At 45.7% G+C, this 22828-nt stretch overlaps 1 protein-coding gene across 1 annotated transcript in view; it reads right to left on the bottom strand.

Moving 5' to 3' along the window:
- RIN3 (Ras and Rab interactor 3) overlaps positions 1-22828 on the bottom strand; it is a 75324-nt gene that overhangs the window by 32758 nt on the left and 19738 nt on the right. The window contains exons 2-4 of the mRNA XM_040560379.1: positions 22170-22356; positions 18288-18402; positions 809-881 (exon numbers count right to left, since the gene is read on the bottom strand). Coding sequence (XP_040416313.1) covers positions 809-881; positions 18288-18402; positions 22170-22356 — 375 coding nt within the window. The remainder of the gene's footprint in view (positions 1-808; positions 882-18287; positions 18403-22169; positions 22357-22828) is intronic.

The following is a 22828-nucleotide window of genomic DNA, read 5'->3' on the forward strand; positions in this document are numbered from 1 at the left end:
TAAGCTGCAGCACACTGTGTCATACCATAGATAGATTGCTCCAGCCATGTGAGCTAAGCAAGTCTGCTCTGTAAACATACCCCGAGTCTGCTCTCCTCTCTTAAATGGAAATAACCTCCTTAAGAGTAATCTAAGTCTATATAATGAGGCCAGAAGTTTACATCCAGCTCAAAACCAGGCCTGCTAAAGCAGGGACAGGCTAAGCAGGGTGTGTAGGTGTTGCTGCAATGTGCTTGGCACAATCGCACAGATCAGAGGAGACTGCAGGCACGCAGGTGTAATTACATAGTGGGATTCAACAGCTGGTGAGCAAACCTCGCTCAAATGAAGAAGACCTCACAGGTCTTCCCCATCTCTTTGCCAACTACATTTGGTATATTTACACTGTGCAAACATAGAATGTCTGCTCTTTATCACTTTATTTTATTTTTTGGCTAAATAACAGATTTATTTTTTTTTCAGGACAGCTCTCCTTGAGAGTGACTAAATGCTCTGAGTTTCTCATGGGCAACAGTCTGCCAGCAGCCTTGTCAAGTTGCTGCCAGATGTGTGTAGATGTTTAAAGGTGCTTTTAGTAAGAGATGGTTAATCCAGGAACCTTATGCTCCTGTACCCTGCTAGCCCCTGTACCGTGTCTTGGCCTTTTGTGGGTGTAGCCCTATGGCCCTTCCTCATACAGAGCTTCCAGCAAACTCAGGGACAGCCGTGGCTGCGACGTGGAAAAGGCTTGTGGGCAAAGGCAGTCCAGAAGGGACAGCCACCCCAGGAAGGAAGCGACCCCTCTGTGGAAGCAATGAATCCAACTCACCTACTGACGCAGTAGAAGGCAACCAGTTTGAAGATATCCTCGAATACAAGGACAGATCCTTCCAGGTACAGGACTGATGAAAAACAAAAAAGACAGTCAGCAACTCTTTGCTTTAAGATGTATGGTATGAAAAACTGGCTGGGTTTCGGTCACATGTCTTGTATTCTGTGATTGCCCAGTCTTTGCAAGGAATAATATGAAGAGGCATAAGGAATTGGCTTCAGATGGCCAAGCACACTGAGATTCTTCAGGGAAACACTAGAGAAAAGACATCTCAGCTTGGTTTACTGAAAAGTTAGCTCAAGACGTCAGAATGTTGTGACAGTAATGGAAACAAAGGGAAGGAAAAAAAACAGGTCACAGCCAAACGGTTCATTTATCTCTAAGGAACTGCAAATCTGCAGTCTATATGGGGCTGTCCTTACAACTCCATAATCTGTTTTGGGCTGGATGGACAAAGTGCTTTCAAGTTCAGAAATGGAAATTACTGTTTCATTTGATGTGTGTGGGCTCTGCCCTGGGTCATGCAGACAGTGTGAGCACAGTCTATTCCTAGCTCCCCTGTCCTTCCCTTCCCTTTGTGCTATATGGCAAGAGCACTTGCCTTTAAGTGGCAAAATGCAATCTACAGCATGACGCAGAGCTCTTCAAGATGACCTCCTTTATAACAGCATGCTATGGCATTGTGCAGCCCAAATCTCACGTTATTATGGAGATTTTGGCTGCTAAGCTAGAAAAAAATCCCTGGCTGGTGGAGAAAATTTCACATTGGCCAAGAACCCAAGGCAGGGAGAAAGTGATGGATCTGCGGGAGAGAAGCGTCCATCTTTGCTTCTGCTTTACATTTGCACAAATTGTCTGTGCATGTGTGTACCCAGGACACAATTGCAAGCAGAAACTTACAGATTTAAGGAAATCTGTGGTGGTTTCTCAAAGCCGCCTGCTTGCTGCTGGGCTGAGATCCGGAGCCCTCGGGGAGCAGCGCCGGCTCAGACCCATGTACCGGTGCCAGCAGCCGCTCTGCACCGCCCTCAGCTCTGTGTCCTGGGCCATGCACAGCTCAGCTGGTGGCACCGAGCTCAGCTGTGGTGATTCAGCTTCCTCGGTCTCCATGATTCACAGCCCTGTGAAACCTCTCCAGCTCTTTGCCCTGCCTGGTTATTGCTTCCCCTATAAAGCAAGGCCTTCAGTGTCTGCAGGAGGGAGGTATTTGGGCAGCTCCTGGCTCCCCTGGCTCCATCCACGGGTGGGTAGAGAGACACTGGCTCTCCTTGGCCCACGAGCAGAAATTCGCATGGGAAGGAAATGCTCAAGCCTTGTCCCTTCTGTTCAGCGTCACAGTTCATTCCCCAAACAAGGCATTTCCTCCTTTTACTTCTCCCTTCGTCCTAGCCCAGGCCCTGCAGGTTGCTATTTTGGGCTCAATACACCAATGTTGGCATTTTTTTAAAGAGGTAAAGACTGCACGGTTCTCAGAAGTTGCTCTTACCATCAGCGTGTGTTGGATCAGCACAAACAGATCACCCTCAGCATGCACACTCACACCATGCTGCAATGTGGATTTTAAAACACAGTTTGAGCGAAACAATCCCTTTTCCTTACATTTCTCTCATAACTGGGAAAAAACATATCCAGCAAGTTTGTTTTTTTTTTTCTTTTTTCTTTTTGCTTAATAAGAATCATGTTTTGGTCAGGGATTTTCATTAAACATCTACCATGAGCAATTCCAACAGTTTGAAATCCATCTGCTTTGCAGCTCTGACACAGGAAACTGAAATAAAGACAAACAACAACAACAACAAAAACAGCGCTGTTTCGGAGAATTAAGCAAAGCCCAAGAGTCTCTGAACTCCCTCAAATCCTCAGCAATTAAATACAGCCCTTTGTGCAGACACCGGCTTTAAGGACATTTTTCTGTGAAGAACCACATGTTCGCTTTGGCATCCCAAGTTGCAGGTGGATGTAAGAGAGCACGCTGCACCTGTAGATGTTTACAAACCCAAGCAGATTGCTCAGATTTGGACTAATGATTGTTTCTGTGCCAGGAAACTGCCATTTGGGAGCTGGAATTTTAACAAAGGATTAGTCCAAGCACCTCAGTGTCAGGAGAGGAGTATCCACATAAAAGAGTCTTGTCACCGTACAGTTACACTTCCTCCCATATATAACTAAATTGCACAGAACACCACAAGTCATCAGGCATTATACAGCTAAAGCAGTCTAGGTGCCAAAGAATTCATCATACAGAGACGCACAGAGCTGGTGGGACATTTTGGGGTGGCCTGGAACAGGTAAGAACAGAAAAACGCTGCTTTAGATGTCTCATTACTCAAGACACCACCACCATCAGGACCAGTACTCTGCCCCAAATTGGTTCTGAACAGTGACAGGGTCACAGCATCACGAGGACTGGTGTGGGGGCAGCCTCCCTGCTGCAGCACACTCAGAAACAGCAAGACTTTTTCCTTAACTTGCTTTTTTTCCCCCACTGTCAGCTGCTGTGCGACCCCAGCAAGCATCACTGCAAGCGGTGCTTCCTGATGGCTTTGCTGCCGGGAGGCAGGTGATGGTTCAGAATGGGAGCACCTTTGGTGGGAACGGCTGTCAGTCGCTTGTGGAGACCACTGGAGAAACGTGCAGCGTGGGTCCTGCTGCGTGTTTCTTCTTCTTGGAAAGGTGCAGAAAATAGAAAGTTTGTACGGCTAAAAGGGCTCTGCTGACTGCTGGGGACATAGCCTCTCTTGCCCAGTGCAATTATGGCTCAAGGCACCCTGCTTGGAGGAGGCATGCGGGGAGAGGTGCTCTTCTCCGCCTGTGGATGTGCTGGGATCAGCTGGGGACGTTTCACTGACGTGAGCACTGCTGCTCAGGGAGGGATCACATCGTTGTCACACATAGGAACTCAAGACTTTTGCTAACGCTACAAGCAGGCACTTTTCTGCCAGGCTGGTGTAAACCTGCTGAAAACTGCAGAGGCAAAATCCACCCGTCTTGGGTTCACAAACTACACCCAGGGTACCTGAAGTGCAACCAAATCTTCGCCTCTCACCAGAACAGCAACAGGATGACAAGAATATAATGAAAAAGAAGAGCAAGAATAGGCTGGGTTCTGTGAGCCAGACGTTGTCACAGCATATTGAGTTTTGCCTAATATTTAGAAGCTCACAGAAAAGATGTCACCTTCAGGAAACAAAAGGGGAGATGTGGAGATCAATGGCCAGCTTTAAGCAGCCTGAAACAAAGATACTGGAATTAATTGTGACTTTTTAGGGGTGATGGAAACTTTAGTAACATGTGCTAGTGGTTCTCTGTTGACTGTGCTCTGTTTTCTGCCCTTTTACTAGTTGGTAAGAGAGCAGGACATAGCCAGATTACCCACTGCTATAAATATTTATCATCATTTCATCTTCCCTTTCACTTCACCAACATGCTCTGAAGAATGTCATCTCTGGGCACTGACTGGAATCTGTCCTCTAGTTTCCTTCTCTCTTTTGAACTCCCCATCATTTATCTGGATGCTGATGTTTTTGAGTCATACTGTCCCTGGGCATTCTGCCTTCCCTTCCTCTTTGATTTTTCCCTGCAGATTTGCATTTGCAAGTCCTGTTGTTCTGGTCACATGGACAAACCACCCCAATTCCCGTCTTCTTGCTGCTTATACAGGCTCATGGGACCCAATTACCTCAACTTCTTCTTCTCTAATGGAGCTGTTAGTCCCATTCACTGTTTTTGATATTTGTGTAATCCTTTCGAGACATCTGAATTCAAATATGTGAATTTCTTATTCTACAGCAGTTGTGTTTACATGGGACTACTGAGGACACAACCATCCTCAGAGGTCCAGCCTCGATGTGCTTGAGATGTGCTTGTATCTTTCCAGATTCTGGCAAGCTATGAGATTTGCTGTCATGGGAGTGATTCCACTTTTTAAGATTTAAGATGATAACTCCACAGTCCTTTAACCAGACCTCTCCTGGGCATTTCTCTCCTTGATATGTCTCTCACTCGATACCTCAGTTGCCATGACATTGCTTGCTCTGACCTTTGGCAGCAAACAGCACCGGCCAGCTTTGCTGCTTGTTCTGCTACCTTCAGCCCTTCACTCGCTACAAACGTGGGATGGCTCTGAGGCAGAGCTTACTGACTGCTCTGCTTCCAGATGCCGATGCTCCTACGCCTCCAAGGGAAGGTGTGAACACAGCCGGTGGCAGGAGCAGTTGCGCAGGCCCAGCTCTCATACCTGTCGTGCTCTCCTGAGGTATGTCAGGGGGTGACATTACCCTTCACATCATTGCTCCTGTTCCCTGAGCACATGCAAAGTCCTGCTGGCTCCTCTTCATGCACTAGGCCGCTGGTGGTATTAAGAGAAAGAGCTTTAGCTAGAGAGAGGGAAGATTAGATTATGTTGGCAGAAGTCGTTATAGTGTTCATGGTGTCTTCATGTCTACAAGAGCTCTGTGTGCAAGCTCCCATATCTGTCCCTGACATTGCTTCTTCTATTACCTTTCAAAGACTTTTTCAATGGCACGGTATGACCTGTGCTGTGTTCCCGTAAAACACTGTCAGTGTTTATCTGTTCTCTTTTCTCAAGGCCGTCACGTTTTTTTTCCTGTAATCAGCTGTTTCTGCTTCTTCCATTTGATGTCTAAGATGTAGTTTCCTTTTTGTTGCACAGTTCTCGGCTGTCTTAGGCAACCCAGGACTATTATGTCTTTCTTGTCTTTTCTAGTGACTCTTTCATGAAACTGATGGTTGTTTCTTTCCTTTATTATTATTTTTTCCTCAACAAGAAAGAGCAGAAACCAGAAACTTCCCTATTCTGGACCTCTGACAGTCTTCTGTTGTGCATCCAACTCATGCTTTCTCACAGGATTACAATTTTATGGTTTCCTACGGAGTTTAATCTTTCTGGCAATGACAAAAAAATCACTGCTGGTGGCAGTTCCTGGGAAATTGAAACTAATGAATTATGAAAGTGATAAAGTGTTAATGAGCTTGGGTCTAGACTGTAAGAGAAATCTGCCTTTAAACTACGTTCTTCACAGGGTGTAATTGTATTAGGCAGAATGAAATTATGAATATGCAGTGCAAAAAAAAAGAAGGTGCAAAATACATGCCTTTGCAGTCCTGTCATACCAGAGCAGAGTGGAGTAGAGGAGACACTTTGCAAAGTGCACGGATTCCCTGTGCACAGTGAGCTAAGAAAAAAAGACCGTCCTCACATCTCACAGCCACGGGGGTCTCAGCCACCCCACTGTGCTTTGCTTCACCCACGTTCACCCAAGCAGATGGGCAGCACCTCGGTGCACACTAAAACTCCATGCCTTTAGTTCAGCACAAATTCTTGCTGCTGCCTGGACTCATTGCCTCTGCTGCAGGATGCTCGAGCAGGAATGCGTTACAGTCATTTCGCTGCTCTATTTCCCCCTTATTGTGAATAGTATTTCAGCAGGCGCTGAGAGGGCACTTCAAGCTCTCAAGGGTACTTCAAGCACAGCTATCCCTGCCAGAAGGAAAGTGTCACAGCTCCTCAGTGCTTTCTTTGCAACTATCCGTGTGAACAGTCCTGGCAGACCCATGGGCACTACCCGTCATTTCAGGGCTTAAGAGCAGAGCACAATCTATCTGGCTAATGGTTGTTGAGATTCAAAGCTCTTGTCTTCCTTGTCATATCCTCACCCTGTGTTTCTTTTGCAGAACTCAAATAAACATCTTGAAGTCTGTGGAAATCCTATACCTGGTTTGCAATGTTCCTTCAGCCAGAGGCTGGAAAAATCCAGGACTCCTTCCCACTACCAGACAGCAACATGAGGTTACCTGGAGTTTCAGACGTAGCCTTACAGGGTCTGTTTTCTTGCTCTCATACAGCAGGGACTGGCGGGAAAACGTGGCCTCTCTGAAATGCTGAGGACTGAGGGGGCTTCCAAGGACACCAAGGGGAGAAGGGTGACACATTTCATTGGAGTGGTCCCTGCTGTAAGCGGTTGAGCTTTGTGGGATCATTCCCAGAGAAGTCACATCTTCATGGGTAACTCAGCATCCACCTATACATTACAATGGTGGTACAAGATTTACGCCGCCCAGCGTGGTGATTCACATTGCCAGGGCTTGGGGCTGAGAAGTCAAACTGAGTATAGGTACTTGCTCTCAGATGGCAAATATCCTTGGTAAAACCTTGTGAGTTAAGTAAAGCTTTCAGATATACAAAGGACCTGTGTAACAAGAAAGGATGCTGTAATTCTGGGGCTTTAGTTCCTAGCAGCGATTTCTAGGCTGTATAGATAATCCTGAGAATTGACCCTTCTGGGAAAAACATATGAAGTGTACATATTTTACCAAGCACCATTTGTTTTCCTGTTAACTTTGGAGAAAAAAGTATATTTCTCTGGCTCTGAGGTGCATCATGTAATACTGTAGAGCTGAGGTTAATCATATAGAAAAAGGAAGTTTTCTAAACTTTTTAAGGGAAGTCATCTGGTACCCAGAACCACGTTCTGTGTGAGAGACTTCCAGGAAGGGGGTGAAAGACCACACTTCGCAAAGGTGAGTGAGGAAAGGGACTAGCCCACTCTGACACGTCAGAGGCAGCAGGGCAGGCAATAGATGTAAAAAGTGACATGTCTGCTTCCAAGGGCAGTGATCTTGCCCAATTGCCCAAGTGGCTGAAGATGGTCTTCTGATTAAACTATTCAGTAGGATAGACTGTATTCTCACTGACTCTGAGGATCCTACTCAAAGGTCAAAGTAAGAGGTCCTTACTGCTCTCATAGTACTTTGAGCACCTCTTATTTACCGCATTTGTAAGCCTAAATTCTTCTTTAACATCTTCATATAGCAAACACTGTTCAAGGGCAAAAAAATATTTATAATTTGTTCCAGTTTAGCTACTCAGACAAGGGCAATGGTATTGTGGGTACAGATTTAGAGTTGCTCTTTTAAAATGGATAAGCTAATTTTGAGTTAAAGTTCAAGGTACTAAGCAGAGTAGGGTAAACCAATATTATTCTAGAACAGCATGCATATTCTCTAGCTCTGATTACACACAGATTTTGCATTATGCCTCTTGGGAGTGCAAAACAAGGCAAAAAAAGTGAGGATTAACAAAGCTAACAAGACTGAGAGCTTCTTTCCCTACAACCCTACTAGTTTAAAGGCTAAAAATGAAAATGTTTGCATGGAGAGAGGGGAGGTAACTTTTCAGGATGAGCGCTTTTTTTTTTTTAAAAAAAAAACCCGACTGCTATAAGTAACCAGAATGTTTCCAAAACAACTTGCAAACCACACAGAAACCTGGCGGTGTTACATCTTGAAAAAGCAGCTGCACAAGTGTTTTACATTTAAAATCAGCAGTGTGTCAAAGAGACATGGAACTCAGCTCAAGCAAGGGAGTCTTGGTGAGACTTTCTGCTTTCCTTGTGCATGCTTGCATTTAGAAGAGAAATTATGAACTTGCACAACAGGTTATAAAATGTGTCCTCATACCATGTTTTACAATATCCCCCAAGGCCTCGGTCATGGTTCTTACCAAACCAAGACTCTGGGCTCCTACTTCAGAGTGGTCTCCCCAGTGGGAACTCCTTGAAACTGAATCAATTTTCAGGGTTAATAATGATGGGGTTAACAGAGAGCTCATCCTTGCCATGAGCAGGCTGACTAACCTCAAGAAGGATGTCTAGGCTGCAGATACAGGTGAGATCCAGCAGAAGGCAAGGACAAAACCTCATGCCCTGAGCTGGGGGCCAGGCCTGGGGCCAAGCTGCCTGGTGATGCCGCGCCGTGGGGCAGACTCACTTTGACGTTAGGTTTTTCATCCTGAGAAGCTGTGTAAGTGATGGTAGACTTTTCTCGTTATCAAGAAACAACACATAAACAGGGGAAATTAGCCCATGTTGCACACTGGGTGATGCAGGCAGATTGTTATCTGTGTCTGAGCGAGGCCAATCTGAAAATAAGTAGGGTAGCTCTACGTCTTCAGAGCTGTACTGCAGACAAACCATCGGCAGCAACAGGAACTGCTTGACAAGGTAGCACTCGGCAGTGTACTCTCCGTAATGGCAAGGCGCCTACCTCGCTGAACAGGAGTAATTTCATTTACTATAGGGAAAATAGGATACTAGCCTGCATGCCCCAAGGCCTCCTTATGTGCAATTAAACTGCTTAAAATCTGAAGCGTAAGGTGAACTATGTCTTCAGCCTTTCCAGCTTCCACTGCTAAAAATACACAAACTTTTATTATTCATTGAACAACTAATCTTGAAAAAAAAAAAAGTCTTGGACAAGTTCTGCTGCTGAAATGTACGATTTCATTAATTATGATAGAATTAGGGAAATCAGCCATTTTTGGTCGGAGAAGAGAGGAGGGAGCTTTTCTCCCACGGGCTTTGATAACTCTGTTATTATTTTCTCCAGCACATTTCTGCTTTTTTCCAGTTAGTCAGGTCCAGAGCTGACAATAGTTTCTTACTTTGCCTCAATCACACACTCCATCAAATAGTAATAAAGGGAAACATCCCTCTGAAGTAAGCTGGAAAAATTGGCTTGCCTCCTGCTATGGCAGCAGAGTTGCCTGTCAGGGTACACAGAAAGCACAGAAGTCTGAGCAGTGCTGAGCAAGGCAGGGTTACAACGCTGAGTGCTTGGCAGGCAAAGGACCTCTCTGCAGCCTTGTAAATACGGCACTGACCCCAGAGCTGGGCTTGCTCAGGGCTGGTGGTGGACACCTTCAGCAACCCGTGCCTCAGCTTTCAGTCTATGAAATGGGTGTGATGTCACTGACGTCGTTGGGATTACACCTCAATATCGATTCCTTCTTCCCTCTAGGTTTATTTCACATAGCCCAGCACATGGCAGCACCACTGGCTAACGAAGCATTGCCCCATTCCTGCCCCCCACGCCTGTGCTCCTTGATGGCCGCAAGCCACACGGGGCAGAGCACTACAGTGGCAGAGGGGCACGAGGGCACGGACACATGTACCTGGCAGATGAGGGACGATGACAGCGCTTCTTGTGACAGTGGTGTTGACACAGGGTTACAGCCTGAACTCATCTGAAACCTGGCCCATGCCTCTCCTATGATCTGTGCCCCCACCCGTTTCCATCTGCTTGAGGTCGTGACTGCGGTACCCTAGCTACTAGTTACTGAGACTACTAATGTTTTTGCTTTCTCTCTCTCTCTATATATATATATACACACTAAAATCACGTTCTACAGTAAACCTGAAGTTTGAGATGCTAAGTGACCTTTCTGGCCTGTAGACAAGTCTGCAGGGTGGTTCATGAAGTGGTTGCCATGGCAGTTCCCTCTTTGTCTGCTTTATCACTGAATAGCAGCATGGGGCATCAAAAATATAAATAACTTTATCTTTTCAGCCCATAATGTCAGGTTTAGCCTCTCATCTATTCAGAGGAAATCAGGACTATAAATAGCCCTACCATGCTTTTCATGCCCGAGTTTACAGTACGAAGAATTCTTCTTTCCGGTGTTGAAAGCTGCAGGGTTTCCATTCAAGGAGGCCGGCCACTTCGGCTAAAGTGACCCTTTGAAGAACCAGTGGGAACAGAAGTAACTGCATGTGCTTTCTGACGGACCTTTCTGCCTGCTCTGTGATGAGCCGGAGGTTGTCTCCAGAGGCTCCACTTGCAAAGGGGACAGGATGAACGCTTACTTCTCATATTTTCCTGCTCCAACTGAAAAGTCCCTTTAGCACCTGCACAAAACAGCCCAGACGCCTTTCAGTGCTATTAAGGCCACATGATGGAGTCTGCCTCAGCCTGCAATATGCCAAGGGGCATTAAACTTCATCTGCAGGGCATTATTGGACCTTTTCAAGCACGTTGAGATATATCATATCGGCTAATACAACTGGAAATGCGCAGTGATCGGGTAGGCAGAGCACATTCTCTCCTTTCCCCCAGACACAAGGTATCTACCAAAGAAAGGAAGGTTATGTGTTGTGGCTGTCACCGGAGGTACACTAACCTAGGAAATATTTATTTATTCTCTTTCACGCCCACCCTGCTCCACCACCCCCTGTAAATATTAGTGATATTTCTCCCAGCAAATGGGTCTTAGAGGGTGGGAACGGCTTTTGCTGCTCTTCCTTCTGAGACGTGCCATCCGCCCTCAGCTCGCCTGTGGACTGACTCAGTGTCACTGCTCAGTTCCCTCTCGTGGGACCATCAGGCTGGCAGGGATCCCAGGAGGCCTCTAGCCCAAGCCCAACCCTCTGCTCAAAGCAGGGTCAGCCAGGAGGTCAGACCAAGTTGCTCAAGGTTTCATCCAGCCATGCCTGGAAAACCTACATCTCTACTTCCAGTGAAAATCTGAAGGTGCTACACAAATAAATGGCTTCATCTTAGAAGTCAGCGTCAGGAATATAAGCACATACTTCAGTTCGTTTGCTTTACGTAACAAGTGAAAGATCTGGAGATTCTGACCTCACTCAGTAGCAGAGATTTCCATCTTTTCCATGTTCATGTCAATTCAGAACGGATCAAAATTAAACGCTATTAAAATGAATTTTTAAAATTGGGTTGTTTTCTTATAGGTTATTTTCCCATATACGCTGTTTTCTGAGTCTACAGAAAATTTTACGGCTACATTTTTTAGTTTTACTCTGCAGTTGTGAGGATTACAAGCTTGCTTTCTTTCTGAAGAAAAAAAAGAAAAAAAATAATTCTTCGTATCTTCACTCTGCTTCCTGATGCCAGCAGACAGGGTGTTAACAAAAAGACTTGCAAAACTGATGAGGCTGTTGCGAAAGCTGCCAACATTTCCACAGATATATTGATATCACAAAGATCATATACACAACCTTCTACTCTCAAGGAGAAGCTAGACTGTGAGTAAGCTGCAGTGACTGAGATGTCCTCCCATCTTTTCCCATGATCTCATCTGAGCAGTACTTTACTGGAGATTGTGTGAGAAGACACTGCTGATCATCCTATGCCATGTAAGCAACAAGGACTTTGGGCTCTAAAGCTGCTAATCCAGCCTCAGCAACATGTATTAAAAGAAATGGTAACAAAATAAAATAGGGAAATCTGCCATAGTGGGCCACGTCTGGCCACAGCGGCCAGGGCGCCAACAAAGGGCAATAGGCAAGTCCGTTACCAGCATCCGAAGGGGTCTGGCCCAACGAAGAGCATCTGCTGAGTTGTTTCTAGTCAGTTTGCCTCCTCCTCCATGCCTTGCCCAGCGTCACCCCGTGGGTGCCCTCACACATATGTGGACCTGCCAACCCACACTGGGACACGGGAGGAGTTTGCATCCCTTGCGTCTAAGCTCTGCCGTCGTGCCAGGCGTGCTCACTGGGCTTCCAGCAGCTTTGTTTAGAGCTAAGCCTGCAGAGATGTGCAAAGTCCATCCCCACGTTACTCTAATGACCCTTTGTAAACATACTGCTGCCTTATTACTACTGCTTAATTACTATCTGTTACCTATACAGGCCAGTCAGAACAACTGTATATGCCCTTTTAATCCTGTGCAAATGGCTTTGGTCTAATTATCAAAAAGTTTCCCATCTGTGCTTGGCAAGGAGGAATGGAAATGTAGAAGTGGCTGAAGTAGCTTTGCAGTGATGGACAGGGCTGTCTGTTGAGGGTTAGGCTGATTTTCATGGCATTAGGGACTGCAACTAATTGTGTCTGTTAAGGCAAGAAAGTAGATTTTGAAAGCTTAGCCCTTAAATTTTTTCCTCCTTTTTTTCTGATTGATTTCACACTTCTTAAAATCTCGTGTGCACAGGAACACCTTTGCTTGCCTACGTTGCTGTTTTGGCACCCCAGCAGGGCCTGCTACCTCTAGACCTCGTGTGACTTGTCGCTGTCTTGATGGCCAGGACTCGGCAGGTGGTGGATGCACAAAGTGGTCAGCTTCTCATGAACTTTCACATAAACTGGGCAGGTAAACCAGTGCTGTGTGTTTTATTTGACTCATTTTACTCCAGTTTGCTAAATCTCAGCTGTCTGCCTCAAGCATTTTGCATTGGATCCAGCCTGCACTTCCTCAGCTGAATCTAAAATTAAGAAAGGCCAAATAAGGCGTTCTGCCACGTCAGCACTTTTATGAGTGACAAACTGCTTCAGGCCAAGTCATTTGCTCACTGCATCACCCCCACCTCAGTGGGAACTTCCCCTGGGGGAAGAGAATGTTTTGAGGACAAGTCACTGGCTGCCAGCAAGCGAGAAGGCTCTGAGAAAGGCAATGCCATGGACATGGACATGGACACTGCAGAATACAAACCTTCTGCTATGCCCAAATAGCCCCGTGGAGATTTTAGGTTCCACTGCAGGGTTTTCCTGCAGGAGTGGGTGGGCGACTGTCCTGTGAACAACCCTGCTGGATGGCGAAGCTGAGTCCTGCTGAGATCAGCGGGAAATACAGCAGCAGCAATAAAACCAGTTCAAAGAGATGAAGCAGCTAAGCCGTGATGGTGGGAAGGGAGAAATAAAAGGAAAATAATGAGTCACTTGGAGTACAGTGTGATGAGCAAGGGATGGATGAAGGTGGCACTGAAGCCACACTGGGAACAGAAAGCTCACAAATGCAAGGGGAAATGTGCTCATACAGACTTCAAGGGAAAATAGTGTTTGTAGCTCAGGGTCACCATCATGACAGGTCCAGCACCTGCCTCCTCTGTCTATCTATAATGACTGAGCTCCCAGAGGGAGAGATGTTACTGCACAGGATATTTTTAAGAGCAGATTCAACAAGGCATTTTCAGTACTCTGTGCCAATAGGGGTGAAGCCTGAAAAATGAAGAATAGCTGTTTAATTTCAGCCTTAAATACCCAGGCTCCAGTTTTGCATCTCTTCCACAGCTGGTTAGGCTTGAAGCTGTGTCAGGACTACAGGAGCAGACCTGGGAACCTGGAGGGTTAATTCTTGCTAGTTTATGCTTCAGATAATTTAAGGTCATCATATTTGTGTATCTCAGAGTCCAGCATCCCTCTCAGTGAAGCACCACACCGGGAATTCAGAGCAGGTTTCAGAAGGAAATAGCTTGGAGGAACCCATGTGGAGTCAGTCTGTGTGGCTCCTCTCTGCATGTAGCTTCACACCTCTGAAAAGAATTTCTTCAGCAGAGAAGTAGTCTGATTTTCACACTGTGTCACCTCACTTTATCGTCTAGCATTCACTATGCAGTAATGACTTGGCAAATTAATTCCATAATTATTTCTATAAAACATGATAATAATAAGCTCTCCTCTATTCTGTGCAACTGCAGATACTTCTTCTATTTACCTTCATTTTACATATCTGGAAAGGAATCACATCCTCTTTTTTTTTGGTACAGAAGAGCTGAGAAAACAAATACTACATGTTATACACTAAAGCATATAGGCAGGGCTCCTCAGTAGTATACGGTCAACCCACATCTGATTCGTTTCTTTTTAATACTGCTGCAATGTCACTGATATGTGGCATCATTTCTGGCCATATACACGTAAAGGGGAAGGAGAATCAAGACCTGAGGTTATAACCCATTAGCTGACACGGGAATTTGAAAAAATGAAATTACAGTTGAAGGTAAGAATCTAAGGAAATGGTGCTCAGATCTTGAGGTACGTGAGGCTAAGGCTCTGTTTTGGTGTGAAGCAGAAGTGTGGCATGACTCTCAGAACTGAAAGCACCCAAAGTGGTTGAGATTTTAGCAGAGCTTGAGAGGTATCTCCCAAAGTTGTGTCTCTAAATGGAAGAAATATTGTAACATGCCTTCTTTCTGGAAGATTTCCACTGTGCTATGGTGCATCTGAGTAAGAAGTAAGGGATCCTTCAGGACAAGAAGCAAAACCATAGAGATCCTAGACTTGGAATGTAGTTGGGTTTCTTGATCTTCTGAAGAACCACATGGCATCTGCTCTTGGGTCACTACCACACCTGCTGCTGGGACCAGGCTTTGGCCTTCCTGTCTCTGAAGGAAGGACAACCAAAGATGAAGAACAAGAAGGAAATGTTTAAAATCCAGTCTCTTTATTCTCTTATTTTATGATTTTGAGGGCTACTTCATGAAACAGGTGAAAACTCCCTAGGAAAAAATGGAAAGATTGATTTCTTGACCTTCCTACCTAGTGGACTCTTTGGGGATTTCCATAAAAAATAAAAAAAATCACAATTAAATCCGGGTTTCCCCTTAAAAAAAAATATACTTCCCTAAATATTTCATCAAATATCAACAAGGCAGATCTGATATGGGGAAAGGAAAGATCAAAACAATGATGCACCATTATTTGGCTAGGAAACTTCCCTTTTTGTGCTTCAGTGAATGGCCATCTATATATGGACCCCGGAGGCTGGGTTGCAACCTCTGTACCATCGTCACTATACTGGGGAAAACCTCTTCAGATATCATATGGAAAGTAAGATGGCAGGAGAGTGGAATTTTACAAAAAGCTGAGGAGTAAAACTTGCTGTTTAAAGCTGCATATACTAAAAATGAGGGACAGGCACCACTGTAGAGACAGCACAGGACCATCATATCACTGAGCATCTCCCTCTGAGCACAGAGCATGCTCCTTTGTGTCAACTCTGATGCTGAGATTGCGCTGAGTCCTCATATGGAGCACAAGAAGCAGCTGGCAAGGTGCTCTAAAATAGCAAGCTGAGATGGGTTGCAACTTGAATTTTAACTGGAAGGGAGAATCTTTGTAAAGTCTGAGTTATGTATGTCAAGGCAAATTCAGCTTTCACTTTACACCTGACTGTGTCCTGCTGAGAACAATCAAGTCTGCGGAGTCTAATGGGCTGCACTGACATAACAGGGAGAAGAACCTGTTCCCACCTCTTCATCCCCTCTATGAGCGGTCAGCTGTCAAAATGGGGTAAGTAGTTCTCCATGGGGTAGATTACACAGATCCTTGCTTATGTGTCAACTCAGGGAGAAAATATTAGGAGCCAGGCAGCAAAATCAAAGCCACTTGTCCCCAGTACAGCTGCAAAAGGGGATTCTTGAATGGCAGGGGAATTACAACTACTCCTTCTGAACACTGGGAGAGCACCAGCTCTGCTGCACTTCATACAGACTCAAAGAGTAGGTAGCTATCAGGAGCGTTTATCTCCCTCCTTGTGATGTTCAGTGGGAGGCTGAAGCCTCCTTTGAGGAAGCATGGAAGAACTAAAGAGTCCTTAATTTTCTGAAGCTGAAGACTAGATGCCTGGAAAATCTCTGCCAGTCTACAGTGGTTTCATGCTATACAGCTGGCGTATTTTACACATTATTAGGAAGTGTAACACTTTGTTTGCAATAAACATGCATTACAAAGTGAGATAACATCTTTGGTCTGCAGTTACTCACTGCGCACTCTCAGAGGTCTCCTACCCTTACGCAGTGTTATGCAGTAACACGGAAGATTGAAGTGCACTTTATTAAGCTAAGGCCATCCAAACATAGCAGTGTCTTTAGCAGGAAAGCTCAGATTCTAGTTGTAACTCTTTTAAAGCATTCTGAAAACATACAATTTTATTTCCTAAGAAACTTTAGAAAGGGTTTGGAGTTGTGCAGAAACAAAAAATCGAAGCTAATGTATTAGGTTACTCTGAGACACCACAGATGTAATCTCCCCTCGCACCAAATATAGTCCTTTGGCTTTACAAACAAGAATCCATTCTGTTTCCTCTAAACTCAAAAGCCAAACTACTTACACTAAATGAGAAAGGAAGCAAAAGCACGATCATTTGCTTGCCCAGTGCATTCCTGTCAAAATGGTGCAGTATGGAGAAACGATGCTTTCTACAGCTCAACAGTGACTGAACTCAAGCTAAAAATAATGTGAATATCCACCACAGGAATGCACCAGCCTCATGGCTGCAGCGATTGCTGCATATGTATTGGCAGCTCTCCTGCTCTTAGAATGAGAGCTAATTTTTGATTACGCTGTTCCACTTACTTGTATGAAAGCAGTGGAAACTGATTTTACTCTTGTTCCTATCAGAGAGCTGTGTCTTTGAACATGTCCTTCATGTTAAGTTAGTGTTAAGTTAGAAGTAGTAAGCAAATAAGTTCCAAAACCATGACATAAAAGGCTTTCTAGTTAAGCTAACTCACAGTGAAATTTTTATACTACGCTTCATTTTGCTTGTCCTCAAAGAAATCAAATTTTATGGCATAGGATACAAGTGAAGCAGTAATACTTCTATAAATGACATTTTTAGGATGGCAGGATTCAATTTTTCAACTTTTATCCCCAAAGAAAAAGTAATTCTCCGCAATGTAAAACCTAAGCCCTAGCTCAACTTCAAATAACTGAATAAAAAAAAAAAGTTTCCACATCCTGCAGCTAACCGTTACCCCTGCATTCTTAATCTGGGCACCTGAAGTTGTGGCAAAAGCTTTGCTCCCCCTGCCCTCGTTCAGGAGCACTGACGCATGTGCTGTCTCCACAAGCGCATGTTCCGAGGTGCACAGAGATGAGAGAGGAAGCTTTCCAGGAGGCAGGCAGCTGTGCTCTTTGCAGGAGCAACACTGTGGCAGCCCCTGGCCTCTGCTTGATATTAGAGCAGTTCAGGAGATTCAGCTGTCCCTCTGGCTTTAACACCAGTTTGTGATGCAGAGGCACATAAAGAAATGTATATGGGAAGGAAAAAAAAAAATTTGGGCAAGTAGCAAGGGGGAACAAATAAACCACAGCACTGACCAGCGGAAGTGCCAGTGTTTTAGAAGAGAGTAAAACATACACCCCAGGGGGACGGCTTTGGAGTAGAGTGGCGGAGGATTTGGTTGTTTTCATATAAATGATCAATATGAAGACATTCTGATGAACTCTTCCAAGTGCATGTTTGTATGACTATACTAAAATTCCCACGTTTGCAAATATTACTTGGAAAGTGGAAATCACATGCATTGCACATCCATTTATACCAAGGGCTGCAGCAGATGTGCCTGACTGTGAACTAGGCTCATCCTCGCTTGCTTGCAGCAGGCTTGGCTGTCTGGGAGCAGCACTGATACCACCAAGCCCAAGACCCAGCTGCATCCCAGAGGCAGAGAGGCACTGAGAACTGTCAAACAGTTTATGAGTAACCAGCTGTCCAGTAGGACTGTATGAGATGTGTGCAAAGGGAATGTAATAAATGTCAGACAGCTCGCAGTCAACAGTTCAGTGGCAGAAATAGAGACAGAGTTGCTGAGTTAACAAGGGTTAGTCTGTCAGAGCCTTGCACTTTGCCCAGGACTTCCACCTGGTGAAAAGCAGCTCCTCTCATTTGATCAAAGCACTGGCCTGCTCATCTGGGGGTGTTTTATTTTTCTGTTGCGCATCTGTAAATGATAAGAAAAGGTGCAGAACCGCAGGGGAGCTGAGGTAAAGCAGCTGCAGGAAATATTAACTGAACTACACCATAGAATCAAGATCTGTTGCCCCTCACAAGAGGAACCTGAGCATTGCAAGTGAGATTACATAAATGCTGGTAATCACATGGTAATCACAAGAGGATTCTGTACAATACCAGAACAAGAGAAAAAAAAAGTAAAGAACTTACTTGATTTTTCTTCTTTAATGGTGTACTCCAGCACGTCAGGAACCTCATTTCGGACTGGCAGGCGGACTGCAAGGACCATGTTGTTCACATTACCCTCTTTCCTAACCAAGAACATCTGAAAAAGGAGAAAAGGAATCAAGAGCTTAGCTACGTTACATGAGTTTCTGAAGTTTATTTTAGGTCATTGAAAATGAAGTCCCTTATCAGTTCAATCTGCCTTTAAATGTTCTTATTTTAGCTTCATTCCACTTGGTCAAACTTTACATGACAAAAATAATGACTGAAGGGACATTTTATTCAGGTGAAATTCAGACCTGCCAAAGAAGCAGCAAGATTTCTATGCATCACTGATGTCCCACTTAAGCCTAAGGCAAATTGTTTCACTAACAGAACAGTATAAAGCATCACTCCCAATTTGCCAAGTGATGCTCTTCACATAAGTGCCCTAACCCACGGAGAACTCACCCCAGAATGTCTCAATGTCTAAAGCAAGAGAATCACTGGTACATTGAGAGGGAAAGGATTCAAGTGTCCATACATAGAACATAAGGCCAAAGGTTCTGGTGACCACAGTGACTCATAGTGGAGTTTTATCACAGGTCCAGAAGTCTCTATGACTCCCTTTAGGTACTTCGGGGTCTCCCGAAAGCTTTCTTTCCTCCTCGTCAAACAAATCTCATTCCACAGCCTCTCCTCACAGGATGCGCTCCGGTCCCTGACCTGCTGCTGAACATGCTCCAGTTTGTCAATGTCTTTTGCGTACTGGGAAGTCCAGACCAGGGCACAGTGTCTTGACAGGGTCTAACAAGTGCTGAGTCAAGGCAGATGACCACTTCCCTGCATCTCCTGGCCATGCTCCTGTTCATACAGACCAGGATGCCACTGACACTCATTACTGCCAGAAGCACTCTGTCCTGTGCTCAGCACCCCCAGGGCCTTTCTCACAGGGCTGCCCCAGCTGGGCAGTGCCAGCCTGGATTGAAGCTGGAGGCTCTGCCTTCCCAGGGCAGCACTTTGCATTTGTCCCTGTTGCATTTCATAAGATTCCTGCCAGCCCCATCCCCTAGGTGCCTCTGGATGGAAGCATCCCAACAGGACCAGTGAAATACGTATTTAAAAAAAAAAAAAAAGGAAAGAAAGAAGAAAGGAGAAAGGAAAAGGAGAGAGAGAAGGAGAAGGAGAAGGAGAAGGAGAAGGAGAAGGAGAAGGAGAAGGAGAAGGAGAAGGAGAAGGAGAAGGATAATGGAAAAAGAGAAAGAAAAGTAAGAGTATCTTGTTCTTTGCATTGTGTGAGCTCCCAACCGTGTTTCTGATTAGAGCTCATTGTCAAGTATATTTTTAGCTTGTACCTTGAAGCTGGAGATACAAAGACAAAGTAATCTGCACTCTTATCTGTTCTTTGATAGCAGCTTATAGCAGAAGAGAGTCAAAGTATTTTCATAAAAATGGAACTAAAAAAATGGGCTAATTCTAGAGTCTGGATATTAATATTAGAAAGAAGTGTGAGTTGATAAAATGATTAATCAATTATAATGCAGTGAAAATCTAACAAGAAACCATTAATTCCTTGAGAGAGGAATTTAAAAACAGCTTGTCTCAAAGCCAGGACTTTTCTCCACATGACTCGCAGTCATAAGGGCATCTCAAGGCACTTTGAAGCAACCATGCTAAACACACAGCCTTGCAGCAGCTTCACAACCTCACACAATGAGGTCTTGGCCTCTGCCATTCAAAAGAAATCCAGCTCCCGTTGGCTCAGGTCCACTGACAATGCAGAGAAAAATTCATGGCACATAGGTTCATGATGGAAACATGGTTATTTCTAATGCAGTGCAGTCCCCGCCTTCCACATAAGAGAGTATCTGCAAGTACGAGCCGTAGAGGCTCTCCCTTCTTCCGGTCTTACAACCCGTGTGACAGAATGGTCCGTCCAGAGGCTGCTGCTGCTGCTACCTTGGGTCTTTTTGATAGCACTATCTCACATCGCATCAGTCAAGTGTTTCATTTGAAATTAAAACAAGGAGAGAAGTGAAACCTGGAAATGAATCACTTCTGTTTTCTGATCAATGCGCCTAGTTGCCATGGCTCCAAAGGCTAAAATTGGACCACAGATGCTCAGATGAGAGGGGGGTGGGATTTCTGAGCTGTACCCAGCCCTGCTGCCCGGGTCAGTACCGGCATGCCAACCAGTCTCTTCCATTTTCACTGGCGGTGGGAAAGGCCTCGGCTGTGTTCTGGGAGGTGGGCGGCAGAGCCCACACAGCACCCACGGCATCAGCAGGCGCGGCCCACTGCTGGTCCCCACTGTGGGACACCTCTGACCTGCCAGTTTGTTTCCTCCCTGCACAGAGCCGTGCTGGAGGAAGGTGCGAGGAGGAGGAACCGGGGCAAGATTCACGCCCAAAGCTGTTCAGAGGTGGGGAACAGCCCTGCCTGCAGGGAGTGGCTCCTAGCCTGGGAGGTCAGGGCCGTACATGGCTCTGTCAGAGTCACTCAGGTCTCCCTCTTCAGTGGGTACAGAAGGACAAAGATTTCTAGAGCATAATTTGCCCGTCTGATTTGACTAGTCTGGCTTAGGGTGAGGTGCAGGGCCCTGCAATGCTGTGGGGTCTCTCTGCCCATCAGCGCCTCCGGGGTCCCTCTGCCTCGCTCAGGAGCAGGCCCTGCACTGCGGGCAGCCCATGTTGGTCAGGCAATCCGACCACTGGGGTCATTCAGCAGTGCCAGCTGTTAGCCCTGTGACAGATTTTACCCTGACTCAACCAAGGGGCAGGCCCACACCTCCTCAGATCAGCAGCGAGTGAGTTCCCGCTGTGCTCTGCCATCAGCTCGGTCCATTTGACAATGGGGAGCTGCCTTTCCCACAGAGCTGGTTTTCTGAAGCAAGCTTTCCAGAAGTCTGCTATTTTCAAATGTTCAGCTTATGGGGACCAAATATTAGTTACTGCAATAGAAACTACTCCCAGCTACCTCCAGAATTTCAAAGCCTTTTCTTCAGGGATTTTTTGTATTGCTCCAAATTTGAACAGTCAACATACAAACTCTTCCATTGCAATTCCTCATCCTAGCCTAAGATCTAAGAAAAGTCTCTCTGCTCTGCTCATTTGCTGATGCTCTCATCCACTACGCCCCATGAAAAGCTCCTATAATCCTGATGGCTTCAAACTTGAGCCATCGAGAAACAAGGAGGTTCTTCATGCTCCTCTCCAGTTCCCTGAGTTCAGGCTACATCTGAGCAACCGTAGTGCTCGTGTACTCCCTCCAGAGTTAATCCTTGTGCCTAGCAAAGGGACAGAGGTTACTAAGGAAAAACAGAACACCACTTCTTTGTACCCATGCTGCACCAGGCCAACGTCCCCTCTAAAAATCTCCAGATCTTGTATGGCCTTCCTCAATCCAGATACAGCCTTGACTGGAAAGATTTCTCTCTTGCAAAGTAAGGCTGTTTCATTTATGTATGTTTTTTTTTTTATTATTATTATTATTTTTATACTATTCATTTAAAAAATCTCTTGCTTGAAATAAAATGTAAGCACAGCTGTAGGAAAAATATTGCAGGAGGCTGGATGAGAGGGTGTCTGCAGAGAAGCATGAGCCCAGGAAAAGCCAGGCACAGGTTCCTGATTTTGTGGTGAATGGGGTGGCATCCCCATGAAACTACATGCTAAGTAAATAAAAGCAGACAAAATTTCTTGCTCCCCAAAGCCATTAAGTTTGTCTTGTGCCACTGTGTGTGGCTAAAGCACCAAGTGGCAGCGGAAACAGAGAGTGTAAGTTGCTAAATATTTTTGCTTCCACATGAAAAGAAACACTGCTCCCCTAAACAGCTCTACCAGGGACAGGAAATGTGGTTCTCTGAACCAAAAACCACTTTGGACTTACCCCTGCTGCTTCTTTGCCAAGTATTGCCCCAGCCCTTTCCTGGTTCATGTTCAGCTGAAGCCAGACGGGACAGGTCTTGATGAGTTTATCAAGGATGCTGATTCCTGGAAGTGAGAGGCAGTTTCGCAGGGCAGTGGCCTGACAAAGATGTGTCTCTTTCCCGTCTTCACTGGTATCGCTGCTGGGGCTGAAACACAGCAAAGGAGTCCCTTGTAAAAGCAGAACGGCAGGTGGAAATCTGGGGGAGTGAGGACTTCAAACACACGCATGCAGACATGCACACACAGGGCACTTATGCACGAGGAGAGCTCCTTGACGGGCATCAGACCAAAGATGCCGTGCTACGACAGAGGCAGAGTGGGCACACAGGCCCCAACAGACAGGTAAGACCCGTCCCGAGGAACATGGCCTCATGCTAATAATACACGCCTGGCTTTCAGACCACAGGCTTGCAAGGTGTTTTTTGCTGCGGGCTGTTGGTTTCAGCTCTTCTACCTACCTTGCCTGAGCAAGGCTACCAGTGCTCAGGCAAGGCAGATCAGCAGGAGCAGTGAAGGAGGCACCGTGTGGTGCCTCGCCCCGCTCTCGGAGCCCCTCGGGGGCAGTCTGCCAGCAGTAGCCAGAGGCACATCAGCTGCTCTCACTTTTTGGCAGCCCCG

Source organism: Cygnus olor, chromosome 5, assembly GCF_009769625.2.
Source record: "Cygnus olor isolate bCygOlo1 chromosome 5, bCygOlo1.pri.v2, whole genome shotgun sequence".
NCBI classification, from domain to species: Eukaryota; Metazoa; Chordata; class Aves; order Anseriformes; family Anatidae; genus Cygnus; species Cygnus olor.